Source organism: Lissotriton vulgaris, chromosome 1_1 (assembly GCF_964263255.1).
Source record: "Lissotriton vulgaris chromosome 1_1, aLisVul1.2, whole genome shotgun sequence".
NCBI classification, from domain to species: Eukaryota; Metazoa; Chordata; class Amphibia; order Caudata; family Salamandridae; genus Lissotriton; species Lissotriton vulgaris.
Genome location: NC_141685.1, coordinates 1,613,589,373 through 1,613,608,655, shown reverse-complemented (window position 1 = coordinate 1,613,608,655; position 19,283 = coordinate 1,613,589,373). Strand labels below are relative to the sequence as shown.

At 41.7% G+C, this 19,283-nt stretch overlaps 1 protein-coding gene across 5 annotated transcripts in view; it reads right to left on the bottom strand.

Annotated features, from left to right (window-relative positions):
* GOLGB1 (golgin B1) overlaps positions 1-19,283 on the bottom strand; it is a 294,232-nt gene that overhangs the window by 180,153 nt on the left and 94,796 nt on the right. For all 5 annotated transcript variants that reach the window (XM_086918651.1, XM_086918690.1, XM_086918672.1 and 2 more), the window contains one exon: positions 16,823-16,896. In XM_086918651.1, coding sequence (XP_086774777.1) covers positions 16,823-16,896 — 74 coding nt within the window. The remainder of the gene's footprint in view (positions 1-16,822; positions 16,897-19,283) is intronic.

Sequence of the window (19,283 nt, the reverse complement as noted above, 5' to 3'; positions counted from 1 at the left end):
TATTAACATAAAAGTTTCCCTTCTTATTTTCCTATACAGAAGGATGTACAGGGAAAGTGTTGTCCGTTTAAGTCTGAATTACAGTCTCCAGTGACGATATTACAAAGAGGGCACACTGTCCCTGTTTGTGTGCGGTGCCCCTTCAAATGGGTGCCTCAGGCATAAACATGCACCTTATTCTAGGTAACGATCTGTCCTCAAAGTGCATGTGAAATCAATATTGCCCTGGGGAAAGTGCACTAGTGAAAGAAGGAGTGGCTGCATGTAGTCTGTACCCACCTTCACCTCAAAGGTATGACTATGATCACCCTGCAGATGGGAGCAGTGAACAATCAGTGTGCCTCCTTAACCCTCTTTGCCTCTGCGCCCTTGTCCATAACACAGCGTGGGTGCAGAGGCAAAGTGTGCTTTCCTCAATTGCAAGGGACTACACCCCATGCAAATAAGGAAATACCTTCTAAAGATAGTGCTGGTGCTGTATGTATCGGAGACAGGGCTGTACAGCATGTGCTGCCCCTTCCGTATTACTACAGTGCCTCAGCTGCACACAAAAAAGGTGCATGTACACAATGCGCCTCTTAGTCACTGTATGTAATATGGCCCCAGGATGTGACTGGGATGAAAGCAGAACAGTTACAGACCACACTCTGAACAATGACGTTTTCCATATATACATTCCATGTTTTTGTAATCTGTGGCATACGGAGATACAATGATTTGCTCAGAAACCCAATCTTTCGTCAATTGCTAAAGCCGGTAATAGAAACCAGGTTTCCAGGTTCCAAGGTTACAACTTTGCCACATCAGAAAGCTTAAATAAGTGAAGTAATTAAGAGGTGCCTGATGTTAGGTAGCAATTAGCTAGATCATTGGCTTCTGTGGTTATTTTATCAGTAACTTTGTTCTACATGCTTCTCAAAGGATATTGGAGACTCCAAACAGGACAATGGCCTAGATTACTTATTTAGTGCACAGCCTGGCAGAACTACTTGTCTGGACTGGTCTTTGACTATGTCCCTGTGAATGGTAAGCAGAAGCACAGTACCTAAAGAGATATTTTAGTAGAGCATAGAAAGCTCTATGGTCAGCTTATGACCAAACAACCGAAGGGAAAATGGCATGCGTCTGGGTCCCAGGAGATAAATGTTTTATTGATTTTGTTTAGGGTGGTTCCGCAAAAGGAATGAGCTTGACCTCAGGGCAGGAGGTCGTAGACTGAATATTTTTAACAACCATTGAAAACTGCTGTAACTTAGAAGGATGTGTGGATGGCATACTGGTTCTTAAATTGAACCCCGGCACCTCAAGTGGGAGACAGAGAGCCATGTTTGCAGAAGACAAATGGTTATCTTATTGTTGGTATCCAAATAAAACCAAGAAGCATCCACATCTAATAGAAAATTTCTTTCTGTATCGTAGGAGGCATAATCAAAAAGTCTACAATATAAGGTTTGGTGATTATATGTTATCTACAGAATGAGGGATGGGTCAACAGAGTGAAAAGCATCTATGTGTTCAAGCAGTTTTAGAAGGTTCAAGAAAAAGAACTGGTTAGGCTAGACGTAGGAGAGTACAAACCTTTTAAATGGCGAACTCTTTGAAAATTTGAACTTAGATACTAGTAAAGTGTGAGCAAAGATCTACACTCCAGTGTGGAGAAGTGTGGCTCAGTGGTTAGAGGCGGCAGACCCGGAAGCTGAGATCGGCCCGGGACCAGGGTTCAATTCCCAACGCGGCAGGGTCTTGGGTCAATAATTCTCGCCTCGGCGCCTACTCTAACCTTGGGCTCCACTCTGCAACTCTGGGCAATAGCTTGCTTAATCTTCACAACGGCCCCTTCAACGCCGGGGATGCCTGGTCTCACCTTGGGGGTGCCCAGAAGGGACCATCTCACAGGGAAAGCCAGGACGGGTTCCCCAGCGGTATACAACGCCGGGACGCCCCGGTGATGGGCAGCTGTGCGCTTTACAAGTATACCACATTTACATTTACAGAATGCAATTGAAGGATGCAGCGATGTGATGTCTAGTACGCAATACACATCTCACATTGTAACAAGAGGTTCAAAAGCCCAACCTTGGGAAGCCACAAAAAAGGACCTACATTCAAGAGGACCACCATATTGCTGGTTAAGTAACATGATTTGTTTCCCACCGATGACTAGCAATAAGAATATCCTTTTTTTCAGGGTATGATACCACATCTGCATAGGCAGCCTTGAAGAAGGAGGGTTTCAACTACATAACCATAAAGAGCCACAGCATATGTTTTAAGAATGAATTTGTTAATCCACCAGAAAGGAAAATCACATTTAGCTCTTAATGTGAATATGAATAAACTTTCCACATGGTGAACAACTACTGTCTGCTTCTATACTAGGTTTGCTAACCCATATTTCAAACTATTTGAAATTAGGTCACATATGGCTGAATTAATGGTACAACAAAAACCCTGACATAAGTGTGGATTCAGATGAACAACTGAGCAGCTGGCTCTGCAAAGCGCTTATTGGCCTACACACAGATCCGGCCCCTAGCTCCTCGATACAAGACTATCTAATAAAGTGGGGTGCAAATAGACAACTGATATCCGAATTATATTTGCTCATTAAGGGAGAGATCTTCTCTAAACTCACCCAACGTCTACTGCTTAGAACCTGGACAACCAACTGTCAAACAGACTTTGCAGATGATGTCTGAACAGAAACATTGCAGCCTCATGGCAGATACTGGAGGGAAATGCATTTGAAATTCTTTTCTTTCAAAATGTTACATGACTGACACTGGTCTCTCCACAAACTGTACAGAGCGCACCTGACACCACCCTCCATTTGGTCAGGCGCTAAAAGTATATGCTTTCTGGTCTGACATACGGCCTCTCTTTGAACATGGCTGGGATGATGTGCATCTGCCCTCAGGATCTTGCGATACTGCATAACTTTGACAATCAGGAGGATTTAAACAATCACAAGTAGAGGTGGCTAGTATCATCTCTCACAATAGCAAAACTCTGCATTGTGAGGAAATGGAAGTCTCCCACAAGCCAGACTGTAGAGGAATGGACAGAAGCAATGGGTACATTGGCTTTCTTTGGATAGACGTTCTACAAACTGAACAATCAAATGCTGGCGTACGAGGCTGTGTGGACCACCTTTCTTGATTCACTGTTGATACTAAGAGAGGCATGAAAAGCACGGTAAGGAATGTAGCTCATGGGATGGCATTTCCTGAGTCCAAAGGTATTACACATGTCAATATGGGGGACTCTTTGTTGAAAAGAGCATACCTGTGACGCCCTATCATGTGAAGCAGGGGCTGAGGAGGGTGGAGAAGGGTCGGCACAGCTGTAGTAAGGATCTAGACTCTTCTTCATGGTAATCAGACAAGTGCATGCTGATTTGTATTTGTATTGGTTCCCAACCTATCTGGTGGATTGTGTTCTGTTTTACGTCTCTCCTTTCAATGGGACACTCTAGACATCAGACACAGTTCTGCTGGTTATCTCTTTCCTAGATTAGGTGTCTCCCTCGGAGTAGGTCCTCCATACTTGGATGAATGGAGGCTTCATCACAATCTAGTTTTTTGTCCCACCCAATCCTTTCTAAGGTGTGTCAATCTGGTCAGTGGGCATATAGGATGGATGTTGGGCAAGAGGAGGCCATTAGCAAGCTTGCACAAAGAGAAGTCAAAAGGCTCAATTAAAATAATTCTGTGCTTTTAAATTATTTTAAAGTTCTTTTTAGATGCATATTATGTATGACTGTGGAAAGGGAAGGCAGATAAAAAACGGAAATAGCTCTAGATTTGGGCATTGTAGTGGTCAATGTAGTTAGACAGCAAATTTAAGTGGACCTGGTAGGTTACAAGTGGAGAAATCCAGGGTAAGAAATTAGACTGCCCCTCTCTTCGAGTGACTCTCCCCATTTTGGCGATCACAAGATCAGACTCCTGAGGAAGCTCTACGTTGAACCAATCCGCTACACTAAAGTCGTCTCTATGATACCTTGTGAGGAAAGCCTCACTAAATAGGATTTGTTTGTACTTGATCTTGTCCTAATGCACCGAACTGAACAACCTATTTTTACTTAGTATGTTTTTATCAAATTGTACTATATCTGTAGGACCCTCCTAAACTGTCTTGAATTTGTTGCTCTGTACTGTGAAGCGCTCTGATACCCTATTCAGAGTCTAAAAATGAAATAAAATAAATATATACTTTAAAGATGTCTGACTTGACTACAAATAGTAACACACTCGCCCTTTACTGCCAGAGATTTCAGTGGTCATTTCCTTTGTTGGTTTCACTGATGATCAATATGCAATAATCTACATGATGTTAACCCTCAGTCTAAAACCTCTGATTGTTTCACTGTCATTAGATGGAAATCTGCTCAATAATGCTATATTGCTTTAAAAGTAAATTCTTTAAATTCCTGCTCTGAGTAGAAACTAATCTTTCTACGATCTTTTCCTCTGACACACAGTTTTCTTCCTCTTGACAGGAATATCGGTGTTCTGCTCGCCTCTAGCATGCAACTACAGTGTTTTGAACTTTGTGAGCCACTGCAACAAGATTCTACCTAATTAAAAATTTCAAAAGCTGTCAGAAATCTGAAGCACAATCTGGAGAATGTGCTGAAGCAATTTTGAGAGGACTGTAGCAAACTAAATTAGTTTATCAATTTCAATGGTGGGCCGGACAGTGATGATCAAGCTATTGGTTGTACTGAAATTCCTGAATATTTTCGACAATTTGCTGGTTATGCCTTTAAAGGATTTTTGCCAGACGCAGTAGCATGGTTCGAACACTTACTTGTGCAACTTAAAGAGTTGTTCAAGGGTGACAAAACTAGCCCTATATTGGTGCTAAAATGGCCGAGATCTCTTCACTTCAGATATTTCATTGCTGCAGCCACAACATGCAGAATAGGGGCTGCCATAGTGTAAACATAACCTGCATGTGATAATGTGATGTGCCAACTTGTAATTATTTCCAGATAAATACAGGGAAGGGGATAGTGGTTTTGCACAGAACCACAGGATGCTGAGCTGATGCCGGGACTAAAACCTGTAGTTCTGCCACGAAATAAGCTTGCAACCTGTTTCAAGTTTGGTCCCCCAAGAAAGGTAGGACTGCAATTAATGTTATGAAAGGTCACAACACTGTTTCTTCTACAGAACAAACCACTAACACCAAATGAAATGCGTTTCGAGTTTATAGGAGAAAATCATATCTTTGGGACAAAATAGTAAATAGTAAAAGACCCAGGACATATACACAAAAAAACAATCTGGGGTTTACATAATAGTGAAACATAGGGGAGGGAGTACAATGGGTTTTACATATACATCACAATACAATTTATACATAAACAATAATGCACATATAACAAGTTTAGTAGATCTAGCGTTGTTTGATCAATACACAACGCCTAACCAGACCTAGACACTATTCTCTCTATTATAAAGTCTCGTGGGCAAAAACGCTTGGTAGTATGTACATTGACGTTTCGACCCCTTAAGAAAGCGTGCATATCAAACCATCGGTATGGGGTCTTCTCCATGACTACGGACAATATTTGTGTATAGCCTTTCTGAAAAGCCAAAATAAGTTGCCCTCGCCGTCAGTGAGATGTCGGCCACTTTGTGGCTGGCTTGCCAAACCTAAACTGAAAAAAATGGTCCTTGTGAGCGTCTATAATCTGAACAAGTTCTTGTGTCGAATATTCATTTTGTAGTCATATCCACAAATCTGAGGGGCACCATGTACTCCTTTTGGTGTCTCTGGCGTCAGGCGCTCAGGTTGTGTGTGGATCACATATATTTCGTGCGCTCAAAATCTTAGAGGTGTAAAGAATGGGGCCAGCTGCCTTCATATATGTACAATTCCGTAAATCAGGAGCAGTTCTGGTACCTTGACAGCTCTGGCATTCACGCTCAGTCGGATGAAGGACAAATTGTACATATACGGAGGCAGCCGGCCCCATTCTTTACATGTCTAAGATTTTGAGCGCACTAAATACGTGTGATCCACACAGCCCCTCCTTCTACTCTCATTGGTGTCAATCCTACATGGTAACAGCACTTGCACATCCATCTTATAAATCCTATGAACTTGCCACACATTGTCCTCTTATTCTTCTGCTCCTGGTGTCTGATATGTGGGAAGTGGGTAGGAACAAATGTCTTGCTCTAAATCAAAGTGAGCATGCTGAGGCAGAAACAGCCAAGCAAATGTTGGTGTTCAAATGGTGGCCACTTCCTTTTTCTTAGGAATGAGAAAAGTTATGTTCTACTCAAAATTTATTTATTTATTTATTTATTTACGTAATTTTTATAGCGCAACAAATACCCTGGGGTGTCTCGGCGCTGTGGAGCTACTGGGGTCAGTCATCCTTTTACTGGTTAAATAACCAAGTCTTTAGGAGCCTGTGAAAGCTCATCAGGTTAGGGGCAGATTTGATAGACTGTGGCAAAAGATTCCAGAGTTTTGGGGTGGCCACCAAGAAACGTCTATCTCCCCAGGTGGCGGTTCTTGTACGTGGCACAGTGAGGAGGTTGGTATTGGCCGATCTTAATTGCCTTCTAGGAGTGTATGGCTGAAAGGCTTCCGTCAGGAACCTGGGTCCTATGTCGTGTACTGCCTTATATGCAATACAGAGGGCCTTGAATTTGATGCGGCTCTCAACTCTCAGCCAGTGGAGTTGACGAATGCCAAGAGTGGTAGAATTGCGGCGGGGAATGCTCAGGAGGATCCTGGCTGCCGCATTCTGAATGGATTGCAGCTTTGTTATGACACGCTTCTGGGTGTGGAGAAGGAGAGCGTTTCCGTAGTCCATTTTGGAGAAGACTAAGGTAGAAACCAAAGTCTTCCCAGCTGAGGGAGGGAGGTAAGGCAGCAACTTCTTAATCTTTTTCAGGATAAAGAATGAAGACGATTCCTAACTTATTTGTATGAAAGTCGAATACCAACTTACGGTCAAAAATGACTCCCAGGTTTCTGGCTTTTTCCACTGGGACAGGTGGATGGCCGAGCTTTTCCGGCCACCAGTTAGGTGACCATTCTGGAGAGAGTTTTCCGAAGGTCATAACCTCGGTCTTGTCCGAGTTGAGTCTAAGACAATTAGAGGCCATCCAAGTACTGACCTCCAACATAGCTTTCTGAAAGTTGGCTGCCACTGTGTAGCCGTCCTTGTGGATGCCCAGCTCTGCAAAATCTTACTTTCTTGCAGAGAAGCTCTGAAATCCTTGGAGGTTTGATAACAATATGGCCTTTGTCAAGGTGCTGTGTTCCCTAAAATTATTAGGATCACACCCAGTACACTGTCTAAGCCCCAAAAAGAAACTGAGACCTTTTAAGAGAAAACGAAAACTAGCAGGGTTCTTCCACCCCTCACACAACACAGATGCCGGTTGTTTATAATGAGCACATTTATTATATACTATTCTTGCACAAATTTATTTTTACTGATGAGCACAGCTATCACCTGTTCAAGGCTGAAGACAGGGGAGTGGAAAAATTACTTCTCCAGCCGGTTACGAGCAAAAACAAAATAGTGGAAATCAAGCATATTTATTTTTGTAAGTCTGCACTTCTAGCATGATCCCATTATTTCAATCTGTAAGACAGGCCTTCTAAGTCACTCCATCGCACAATGAACAGGCGAGAATTTAAAAACCCAAACAACCATTGCAGGTCAAATATTCAACTCAGTGAATGCGTATTAGATGTGGAACAATTAATGCTAGAAAATCAGTATACAAGTAAATATTAATGCTCTTCAGATTATCCTCCTCCTTCACTGTGCTTTATGTAATAGTCAGAGTCCACTTAGTTATATGTTAAAACTCTCTGCTGCCCTTGTGACTTGGCCCTTGCTATAGAAATACTCCAAATAAATTCTATAAAAAAAGCACTATAAATAGGGGCAATAATGTGACCGCTTTTGTATTTGAAACCAATAAAAATTGTTTACTAAAAAACGCAACAAACTTCTCCAAAACTGCAATACTCGCACGTGGATCACAGCAAAACTACATTGCATATTCTCGTGGCATATTCTCGTGGCCCCAGGAAATGGGGAAGCCACCAATCACTGTGAAAAAAGTGAAAATGGTTTTATATCTCTCTCTTCAATACCAAATCAATAAAATGACTAGGACTAGGAACCTGTTCTACACTATGAGAATCCTTTTATGCATTTAGCCCAACCTGGGGCTCTCAGATAATGTACAGGAATTTCTAGCTCTGGTGATATCAAGAGTGGACTAGGCAAAAGGATTCTAAATGAATCTGATTAAAAAAAGAAATCAATTGCCAACTACAAATAGTACAGAACAATGTAGATAGAAAAGCTCTCAAAACGCAACATTACATGGGAGTGGCTAGAAGGCTATCATTCAAATGTCTCTACATTGCACATTGAGCAATCCGTGTCGAATATTCATTTAGTAGTCATATCCACAAATCTCAGGAGCACCATGTACTCCCTTTGGTGTCTCCGGCGTCAGGCGCTCAAGGTGTGTGGATCACATGTATTTAGTGCGCACAAAATCTTAGAGGTGTAAAGAATGGGGCCAGCTGCCTTCATATATGTACAATTCCGTAAATCAGGAGCAGTTCTGCTACCTTGACAGCTCCCGCATTCACGCTCATAGTCGGATGAAGGACAAATTGTACATATAAGGAGGCAGCCGGCCCCATTCTTTACATGTCTAAGATTTTGAGCGCACTAAATATGTGTGATCCACACAGCCCCTCCATCTACTCTCATTGGTGTCTATCCTACATGGTAACAGCACTTGCACATCCATCTTATAAAACCTATGAACTTGCCACACAGTGTCCTCTTATTCTTCTGTTCCTGGTGTCTGATATGTGGGAAGTGGGTAGGAAGAAATGTCTTGCTCTAAATCAAAGTGATCATGCTGAGGCAGAAACAGCCAAGCAAATGTTGGTGTTCAAATGGTGGCCACTTCCTTTTTCTTAGGAATGAGAAAAGTTATGTTCTACTCAAAAATCACTTCTGCAAAATCGTACTTTCTTGCAGAGAAGCTCTGAAATCTTTGGAGGTTTGATAACAATATTGCCTTTGTCAAGGTTCTGGGTTTCCTAAAATTATTAGGATCACACCCAGTACATTGTCTAAGCCCCAAAAAGAAACTGAGACCTTTTAAGAGAAAACGAAAACTAGCAGGGTTCTTCCAGCACTCACACAACACAGATGCTGGTAGTTTACAATGAGCACATTTATTATATACTAATCTTGTACAAATTCATTTTTATTGATGAGCACAGCTACCACCTGTGTAAGGCTGGAAGTAGTGTCTTACTACTGAAAAGCAAACTATACAATCAAAGGAGAAACCTCAGATATAGAAAGGCTGCAATACTGTTAATTCCTGCTTTCCATAAAACATCACTAGAAGGTAGCCGTTTTTCAGTCCAGATGTGCAAATTATGGAATTAACTGTTAAAAAAAAAAAAACAATCTACAATTCATGAGAGCCATGAAATCTAGACGGCATGATTCTGCCTCAGGTAACTCTAATCATCGAAACAAAAGGTTCCTGAAGGAGTCATTTAAATATACTTTGAGTTAAGTTGGTGTCAAAAGCCAACCTATAATGAATTAAAGAAATACACATATAGAGTCTACCACAAAATCAAACTGTAAAAAAGGTTATGTTTATATATGTATAAATATAATCATTCAACAATGAATATCGATACTTATAAAAAATATATACAAACCTTGTTCAAACAGGGTCCAAGAGGTAAAATTGTTAAAAAAAAGCACCGCCGACCCACAAAAAAAAAAGGTACGAAAAAAAAATCACAAAATCCAACTTGTAGTATATTTGCTAGTGATTAATGGGGATCGGAATAGCCACTGTCCTAACACATCATAGACTTTCTGGACACAGTCCATTCAAGCTGTTAATTAAGTTGAAAATGATCAAAGTTAAAAGATAGGCGTCAGGGACGATGTACTGTCGACGTTTCAGTCTCAATTGGCTAAAGAGTCACAACCATGTGGTAGTGATCCACTCCAATTCGATTGTTGCACGCTTTTATAGCATCTTGGTGCCAGACTAATCAGGATTCTTTTATTTTGGAAGATCCTGCCAGTCAGATTCAATGTGACCCTGTCTTTAAGTAAGTGGGAACATCGCTACGGTGTAGCTTTATTTTTGTTCTATTAAGGGAGTACTTCAGAACTTATGGTTACCGTAGTCAATGTGGTTCACATATTTATATAGTAAAGGATCCTTCAACATGAAATGGGTAGGATAAAATGATTAGGAAGTCTTTCTGCAATAATATCTTTTAATTTTTTTTCACCACAACAGTGATAAACCCAACTATTATTTGTGAGATTGTATTAAGCAGTAAGAGTCAGGTTCACAAAGATTTTGGACAAGCTGCAAACTGCAGATTTTGCAAACTTAAATGCAAAAAAGCTATTCGCTATGATGGCAGACAGTTTCCCACTTTAGAAACACACAAACATGTATTCCTATGAAGGGAATGGGTATTTACAGAGTGAAAATGAATAGGTTACTTTCTTTCATGCATCTATTTTTAGCTTGTAGGTCTGTAGATTCATATACAACATGCTCTGCATACTCCTGCCACCTAGCATTGGAGTCGCACATTAGCAACTTGTTTGCCTTTGAAGAAGTCTTTCAAGTCACCAGGTATAGTGACCCCTCCCTTTGTTGGCAATGCACATGGACACCAATTCCATTGTTAGATTCTTTTTTGCAATCCGCAGGTAAGCATAGAGATAGAGCAGGAGGTAAGACAGGTTGATGCCCATGTAAGAAGTTATATATGGATAGTTTAATATGTAGATCCAAACAAGTGTACATCTGCAACGAACAGTGACTGCCAGGGAGACAGGTGGGAGCATGTGAATCTACAGCATTACATACTTTTTATTTATTTATTATTTACCAACATGAGTATATGTAAAAAAAAATGAAATAAAAATTGTCTTCTTTTGTAAACAATCCAAATAGATAATAACAATAACAAAGCATAGTACATCTCGTACAAAATTATACAGAAATATACCTTTAGTCTTAAAACAATGACCCCCTTACATTTTCCAACTGAGCGAGTACCCCTCCCTTTAGATAATGCTTGTTCCATATCATGCATCTCTTTAACTAGTCCCCACCAATCTGAAGCTGATGGAGGACGGCATGATATCCAACCTCGAGCTATTGTAAGCCTAGCACAAACTATTAAGATAGTAATTAAATCCGCTTTGCTAGATCTTATATTCTGTCTGCTCATCATTACATCTATTACTGATAACTTTATTGGGCTCCCTAGTTTCTGAGACATTATTTGAGACACCTTTTGCCAAAATTCTGCTAGCTCTGGACATAAAAAAACATGTGTGTTAGATCCGCTGCCGGAAGTTCACATTTAGGGTATTTTGTCCGATCACAAGCATAGGTATTAGTTGCCCATTTAGATATTCTTGCGGGTGTATAATATAGTAAACATATTTTTTTATACTGTTGCAGCTTCAGACTGGATGAATGTACAGACCTATTATTACTGCCTAAAGCCTGTGAGATAGTGTCAGCCGAGATTAATGTCCCCATATTTTGACTCCAACGATCTGCTAGTCTAGCACAATCATCTACCTTATAAGTGTTTAAGCTTCTATACCCTATGCTAATCAGCAATTTACAATTAGCCCCATAGTAACAATTCTATATGTCAGAATCCAACACATTAAACAATTTCATAGTGCGTATAAAGTAATCTCGGATTTGATAGTATTTGAATTGCATATTTTCTGGAAGATTATATAAAATCTTCAGGGTCTCGAATGTGAGAAAACCATTGTGACCGTACAGATCCCCTAAACACTTAATCCCAGTAATAGCCCATTGTTTTCCAACCACCCCATGAAATATTTCTGGGAGACCAGGATTGTCCCACAAGGGAAGTTTGACATGAAAAAAGATATATTACATTTAGCCACGATTGCCTACCAAATATTTACGCTATCACGGGCAATCTTAAATTTGACCCGCTTGTAATAATTCGGGTTGTTAGTTCTAAAACGGAACATATTATGCTCTTCCCCTAACATGAATTTATAAAAGAAAAACGTACTACCCATAGGATTCATTAAGCTACGGAGGCGGCCCAACAATGCTTCCCAAAAGTATAGTTTGAAATCAGGGAAATCAATCCCCCCCTGATTAAATGGAAGCTTCATTATATCATTAGCTCGTCGCGATTTCTTATACCCACATATGAAGCTGCTACAGACCCCATCCAACCGTTTAAAAAAAAAATGAGTTATTCACTCGTAGAGGAATAGACCTGAATAGATAGAGGAATTTAGGGAGAATTTTCATTTTAATTATATTTATTCGCCCACTGATGCCCATGGGCACTTTATGCCAATTCTTAAGTGATTTAACAGTTTCTTTCAATAATGTCTCATAATGTAATGCTAAGATCTTCTCTCTTCTAGCCGACATTCTGACCCCTAAATAAGTGGCAACACTGCAGACTCACGGACCTGGAGTCGGGGATTCAGACTTTAATATGACTTGGGTTTTATTTGTGTTTAATTTATAGTCAGAGATTGCGCCAAACTACTCAGCCTCATTGAATATCACCTTCAATGCTTCATCGGCATCAGCTGAATATACAGCAATGTCATCTGCATACGCTGTGACTTTAAGGCTATGCGTCCCACATACAAGAGGGCTTATTCAAGACTGATTTTGCAGGGCAAGAATAAAGGTTTCTATTGAAAGAGCGAACAATAAAGGTGATAAAGGGCACCCCTGGCGGGTGCCACGAGAGATTGGAAAAGTAACAAATTGTAATCCAGCATATAAGATTTTAGCAGTAGGATGATCATATAAAGCTCTAACCCATTCCATAAACCTGCCTTTAATAACGAATGCAGATAGTGTAGTACAGAGAAAATCCCACCCCACACAGTTGAAAGCTTTCTCAGCATCTAAGAGAATCATAACGAGTGGGGCTGATTTTGTCCTAGCAACATCGAATGCTGTCACGGCCGTATTAACATGAGCCGTGGTGTCCCTCCCCTGAATGAAGCCATGTTGTTGAGGAGACACCAAATCAGTCAATATCGAAGCAAGCCGAGTCGCCAAGATTTTAGCAAAAATTTTAGCATCGGTGTTTATAAGCGATATTGGCCTATATGACCCGCATTCTTCCACTGGTTTATTTTTTTAAAGAAAAAAGACAATCTGTGTCATGTTCCATGAGGCAGGGGCTTTTCCTCCTGCCCAAATAAAGCTAATTACTTGATTAAAAAGTAAGAGTAGTTCATACATACAGATTCTATATAATTCAAGAGGTATTGAATCTTCTCCTGATGCTTTACCAGAAGGCAAAGCGTCAATAGCCAGCTTGATCTCTGTCAATGTGACATTTGCCATCAGTGAGTCAGATACTTCATCTCCCATCCTTTTAACTAGATTAGTCTGTAAATACCTATCTATATCAACCAATTCCATTCGATTCTCTGGAGTGTACAGATCCAGATAGTAATTAGCAAATTGCTCCAGTATCTGACTTGAATTCTCATAGACCACATTATTAGGCCCTCTGATCGCTTTTATAATAGTCTTAGCTTTATCATCTGCTACCCTGAATGCTAAGATCTTCCCTATCTTTTCTCCACCCACATATTGAGATTGTCGGTATTTTTTTAATTTAGCTATGGTGTTATCCCTAAGTCTCTTCTTCAGTGCAGATTTTAGTTCAATTAATATGTACCCCAGGTCTTCTGCTCTTGATGAACCCGTGTGGAGTGCTTCTGCTTGCTGGTTCTCCACCCTGAGGACATTTAAGATAGTCTTTTCTCTTTCCTTCTTGAGTTCCCCATTCTGTCTCCAGACATATTGTTGTGAGAATCCCCTGAGACTAGCCTTGCATGTATCCCACACTACAGTAGGTGAGGCAGTATCTATATTTATCTCAGGAAATTCTTTCAGATGTCTCTTCATCTGGATTACATACTCCTCATCTGAAAATAAATATCGGGGGAACGAGAAAGACCTGAATGCCCTGTTCTTAGCTGGCGTTTTAAATGTCATGAGTATGGATTATGGTCAGAAGTGACCCTTGGGCAGATCTCTATTATGCCAGACTCAATAATCCTGTCAGTAGCCCAGGCCATATCTATTCGGGAGCACATTTTATGTGCAGCCGAATAATAAGTGTAGCCTGCTGTATTTGGATGTAGTACCCGCCAGACATCCCTTAAAGTGTGTAATCGCCCAAGTTCTATGATTGCAGCTCGGGTCTTCCGCATTCACGGGGCAGCCATCGTCTAGTAGTGTCGATCTCGTAGTTCATACTGCAATTGAAGTCCCCCATTACCACCCGTTTCCCTTCCCAGTTTAACAACTCTATATTTACTCGATCTATGACTGATGAATCGTCAATATTCGGACCATATAATACACAAAAAACATATTTGCAACTTTCGATCACTAACTGAGCTATAGCCCATCTCCCCCCTTTATCTGTCAGCACCTTAGCTATTTCCACTCTGAATTGTTTATGTTTTAGAATAGCAACTCCCCTAATTGAGGCATTTTGATCTGAGCTAGCAACAACATCATATCCTAATTGTTTTAATAAACCTCTATCTTTATGAGAAATAAGTGTTTCTGAGAGAAGCACTATCTGTGGGTTGTACATCCTACGTTCTTCCGATACAAGCCGCCTCTTATTCCTGCTATTCAGGCCAGCCACATTCCATGCTAAACATTTTATTAATTCCATTTTATTGTTAGTCTTCTACTTTCGAATTAGCTGAATCTGTAGTAGTCTTAACATTTACTTTTTGATTTTTAAATATTCTCATGTTGATCTTTTTATTTTTCTTCACTCACCCGAGAAACCCCACCCCACTCCAGAATACCAACCCAAAACCTCTCCTCCATCCCCCTCCCCTCCCACCACCCTGTACTATGAAAAGGTGTTTACAGGGTAACATTTCATTTGTAGCATGTGTGGCTATAGATACACATGCTCGGCATATACTGTATAGCGGTACTCCCTTAAGCAGTGGATTAAAACAAAGTTCTTAAAAAGTTTGGTCTGCTCTACCTTGTTTCAGTGCTAAGACAACAACACAGTAATATTTGGTATAAGCATGGGGAATGGACTACACAGCTGTCTAACAAATATAAGCTATAAGAATATTAAAGGAAGGTCATAGCTGACACTTTCTTACACATGGTTGCGGCCTAGGCTGGACAAGCAAAGTTCTTTTGGCCTTAATAATAGACTACACCAAGTACAGATTCGAGTATGGTACCCTAACTGGAGGCTTCTACAGATCCGTGCGCAAAAGCACATCAGAGGAAGCTGGCAAGATGTCAAAGATTTGCATTCCTTTTAAGCCTACATTTGTTGCGACGTCGCTGACGGCCCCAGAAATTCAGGGTGATTCGGGATCAACGGTGGAATCGGCTCTTCATTAGGGAACTGACAGCAGGACCAAGGGACCCTTGATGGCCTCAGAAGCAGATTCACAAGACTGGGACGAGCCCTGCTTGGCCTACTTATGCTTCTTCTTGGACCCCACTCACCCGAAAACTTGGAGCTCAACGAAGACTTGTCGCTTGAGCGGCTCCGAGAGAGCAAACAAGTCCGTGCTCTAGACTTCCAACAGGAGAAAGGCTTCCTGGAGCATATGGCATGCACAGTTTGGCTTCATGATTGCAGATCACCTTTGGTTGCATAAGGTCATACAGCTTAGAGTCTTGACCTGAACCCAAATAATAGAGACACACTTTGTGGGGATTGGTTACATACATCTGCTTGGAACAGCTCCTACAAGGTGTAAACCCTGTATTTTTATAAGAGGACATTTTACCTTCCACACTGGAAAATAATTTCACAAGGAAAAGTTAAGAGCAAGCTCCGGATACTCATACCCGGGTGTGGAAAGAAAGGACCTGATGTCCGCGCATTTGGATGGCTCTTGAACGAAGCCCCAGCCATCATTTCCGAGGCAGAAGGAGCTGTTCGCCACCATATACCGGCAGAAATGGCTATGCTGAAAACCCTTCTGTATCCAGTCTGGCACATGAGGAATTCTAAAAATGGGAAATATGAAGTTAGAAGTTTCCATTAGAAGTGCACATTTCTGCATGGTTTACTTGTTCAGAATTTCTGAAATGAGTACATTTTCGGAAGCCACAAATTTTGATAATATACTCCATAGGTCTATTGGAGTAAACCTATGGGGGAAAATTTGCAACTATTTTGCGTAATGCTCAAAAAGGCCTAGAGACTCCTCTAATACACGACATGCTCAATGTTGTGCACCTTTCCGCAGTAATAGAAGTGGGCCTCAGTCAGACTCAAAGACTTGTTATCACTGTCAAAAGAAACCCAAATGTTTGATGAATTTCAACTATGTATTTTCGATAATGATAACAAAAAGCCCAGGTCATATTTTTGTCCTCAGTCCTTGAGATTCCGGATTAAAACGCTTGTCAGAAACATGGGGCAATTATTAATAGTTTCTATACCCGAGTAAACAGAGACATATCTCAAAGTGACTGAGATCTTCCTTCTTACTCTTGCAAGTTATAGATGCCTCGCAAACGTTTGAAAGGCTGTGCTTTGCCTGAAAGAGCTAATTTAGAAAAATAAATCCTTACTTGATTCATCTAAAATATACCCAAAAGAATATTTTCTATTACAGAAGTACAGCACAGGAATCCTTGTAGTTCCACCGAAAACAACTATGAGATATCTCATTCTGGTCTTATATGGTAAGTACCTTTATCATATGTTCAGTAGTCATCACAGGTAGGGAAGACACCTCGTTATTGCTGGTGGATGAAGACAGGGTCTCTAGAAAAGAAAAAGAAGATATAGTAATCAGCCCTGCATGACAGAAGAATGCAGATAAACACACCAACTAACGAGAAGCAATGCATGATCCCACATATTATACTTGCTGGTGACACTCTATAGATAACGAACAAGTTACTTATCTTCAGTAATGCCTTCTCTGGTAGAGACTCTATTTAGCCACAGATTCTTTACCTTAGAATATTCCCCAGGGGTCAGCCTGAACTCGGAAGTATTCAGGCAGTACCCCAGCCAGGCAGTAAGTGGTGTCATTCGTGGTGGCATGCAGTCATCAGTTACTTTTGTGTTTTTTTACGACTGGAGTGTGGAGCCATGATAAAGACTGACAACTGTTGAGAAATTCTAAGACCGTTAGAAGGCTGACCCTCACACTGTAATCAGCTCGAAGAGCAGGGAGAATGGGAAGGCTGGTAAGGAATATGCGGCTAGATATAGAGTCTCTACCAGATAAGCTGTTACCAAAGGTAGGTAACTTGTTCACTTGATAGAGACATCTAGCAGCAGATTCCTTACCTTTGAATAGATAGCCAAGTAATGCCTGCACAGAGGAGGGTCTGCAAATCAGATTTAAACCATAAAGTCCTGCAAGACCGAACAGGCACAGTGTCCATTACGATGGACTTGACTGTCCAAGCAGTTGTGCTTACTAAACATCTGCAGAGAGGCTCACCTAGCTGCCGGACAGATGTCCAGGGCAGGGACTTTGCAGCCAATGCAGTGGTTGCAGCCTTGGCCCTGGTGGAATAAGCATGCAAGCCCTCAGGGAGTAGAATCTTGGCCAGTGCATAGCAGGTCTTGATGCACAGTACTATCCATCTTGAGATTACTCATTTCTGCACAGCCTTCCCTCTTGGCTCCTATGTATCCTACGAAGAGTTGATTGTGCACCCAGAACTCTTTTATGCGATCAAGGTTGAACAACACTCTTCGATGTAATGGCCACTAGAAAAGCACCCTTGATGGTCAACAACCGAAGAGGGCAATTTTTCAGAAGCTCAAAGGGTGCACACATTAAAAAAGTCTGAACAAGGTTTAAGTCCCACTGGGGCATGATGAATGGCCTGGGAAGAAACATGTGTTGCAAATTTAACCTCAACGGGCGACTTGAACAAAGAAGGTCGATCCGGGAACCACAAAAATGCTGAAATGGCTAATGAATAACCTTTAGCCATGCCCAGAGCAGAGCCCTGCCGGGCTAAGGGTAGAACAAAGAGAAGAACCTGAGAAAGGGGTGCAGAAAGCGGATTGATGTTCCTAGAGGCACACCATGCCACAAATATATCCCAGTGGCAGGAGTATACAGACTTGGTGGAGGGACGCCTGGCTGCCAGAATAACATCGCAGACTTCACGAGGAGGGTCCAAAAGATGTCAACTGTTGCCACTCAATTCCCACACATAAAAGGTGAAGGGTGCACTGGTTAGGGGGAGAACCCTTCCCTGTTGCTGCGACAGAAGATCTTCTCGAAGAGGCAACCTGATCGGGGGACTGATGCTAATGCTCAACAACTTGGGTTACCAGACTCTCTGTGCCAAATCCGAAGCCACAAGAAAAACTTGTGCCCAGTCATTCCAAATCTTCTTGAGAACTCTGGCCAGGAGGGGTTTTGGCAGCAAGACACACAGGAGGCCAGACCTACACTCAAGACGAATAGCGTCTCTGAGCGATAGCCGTCTTGGAAACTCCAGGGTGCGGACATTTCGCATTTTTGGTGGTGGCAAAGAGATCTAACCATGGCTCTCCCCACTCTTGAACAAGACCTTGCACCACCTCAGATGGAAAAGCTACTTGTGATCCACTAGGCTTTGTTGGATGAGTTTGTCTGCCCTGGCGTTCAGAGAGCCCGTCAGATGTTGAATCACCACAGGAATGACCTGGCCTTCCTGCCATGCCCAAAGACCCCAGCCCGCCCTGTTTGTTTCAGTACCACACAGCAGTGGTGTTGTCTGTGAATACCTGCACCAGCCTTGCCTTGATTAAAGGGTAGAAAGGCTTTTAATGCCAAGCGGATCACCTGAAGCTCTAACAGGTTGATGTGAAGACCGGACTCCACCAGAAACCAGAGCCCTCTGATTTCCATCTCTCCCGAAAAGTGACTTATCTGTCACTTCAGTTAGCTCAGGCTGGGGAGGGAGTTTACCACTAACCCAATCATGGCTTGTCAGCTACCTATGTAGGTCTTTTGCAGTTCCCTCTGAGATCTGGACCATGTTGGAGAGATTCACCTGATGCTGTGCCCACTGGAACTTCAGGTCTCACTGCAGAGCCTACATATGCCATGGGGCATGTGTTATAAGCAAAATGCAAGAGGCCATGAGGCCCAACAACCTCAGGCTCAGTCTCACCGAAATCCAGAATAGAGGCTG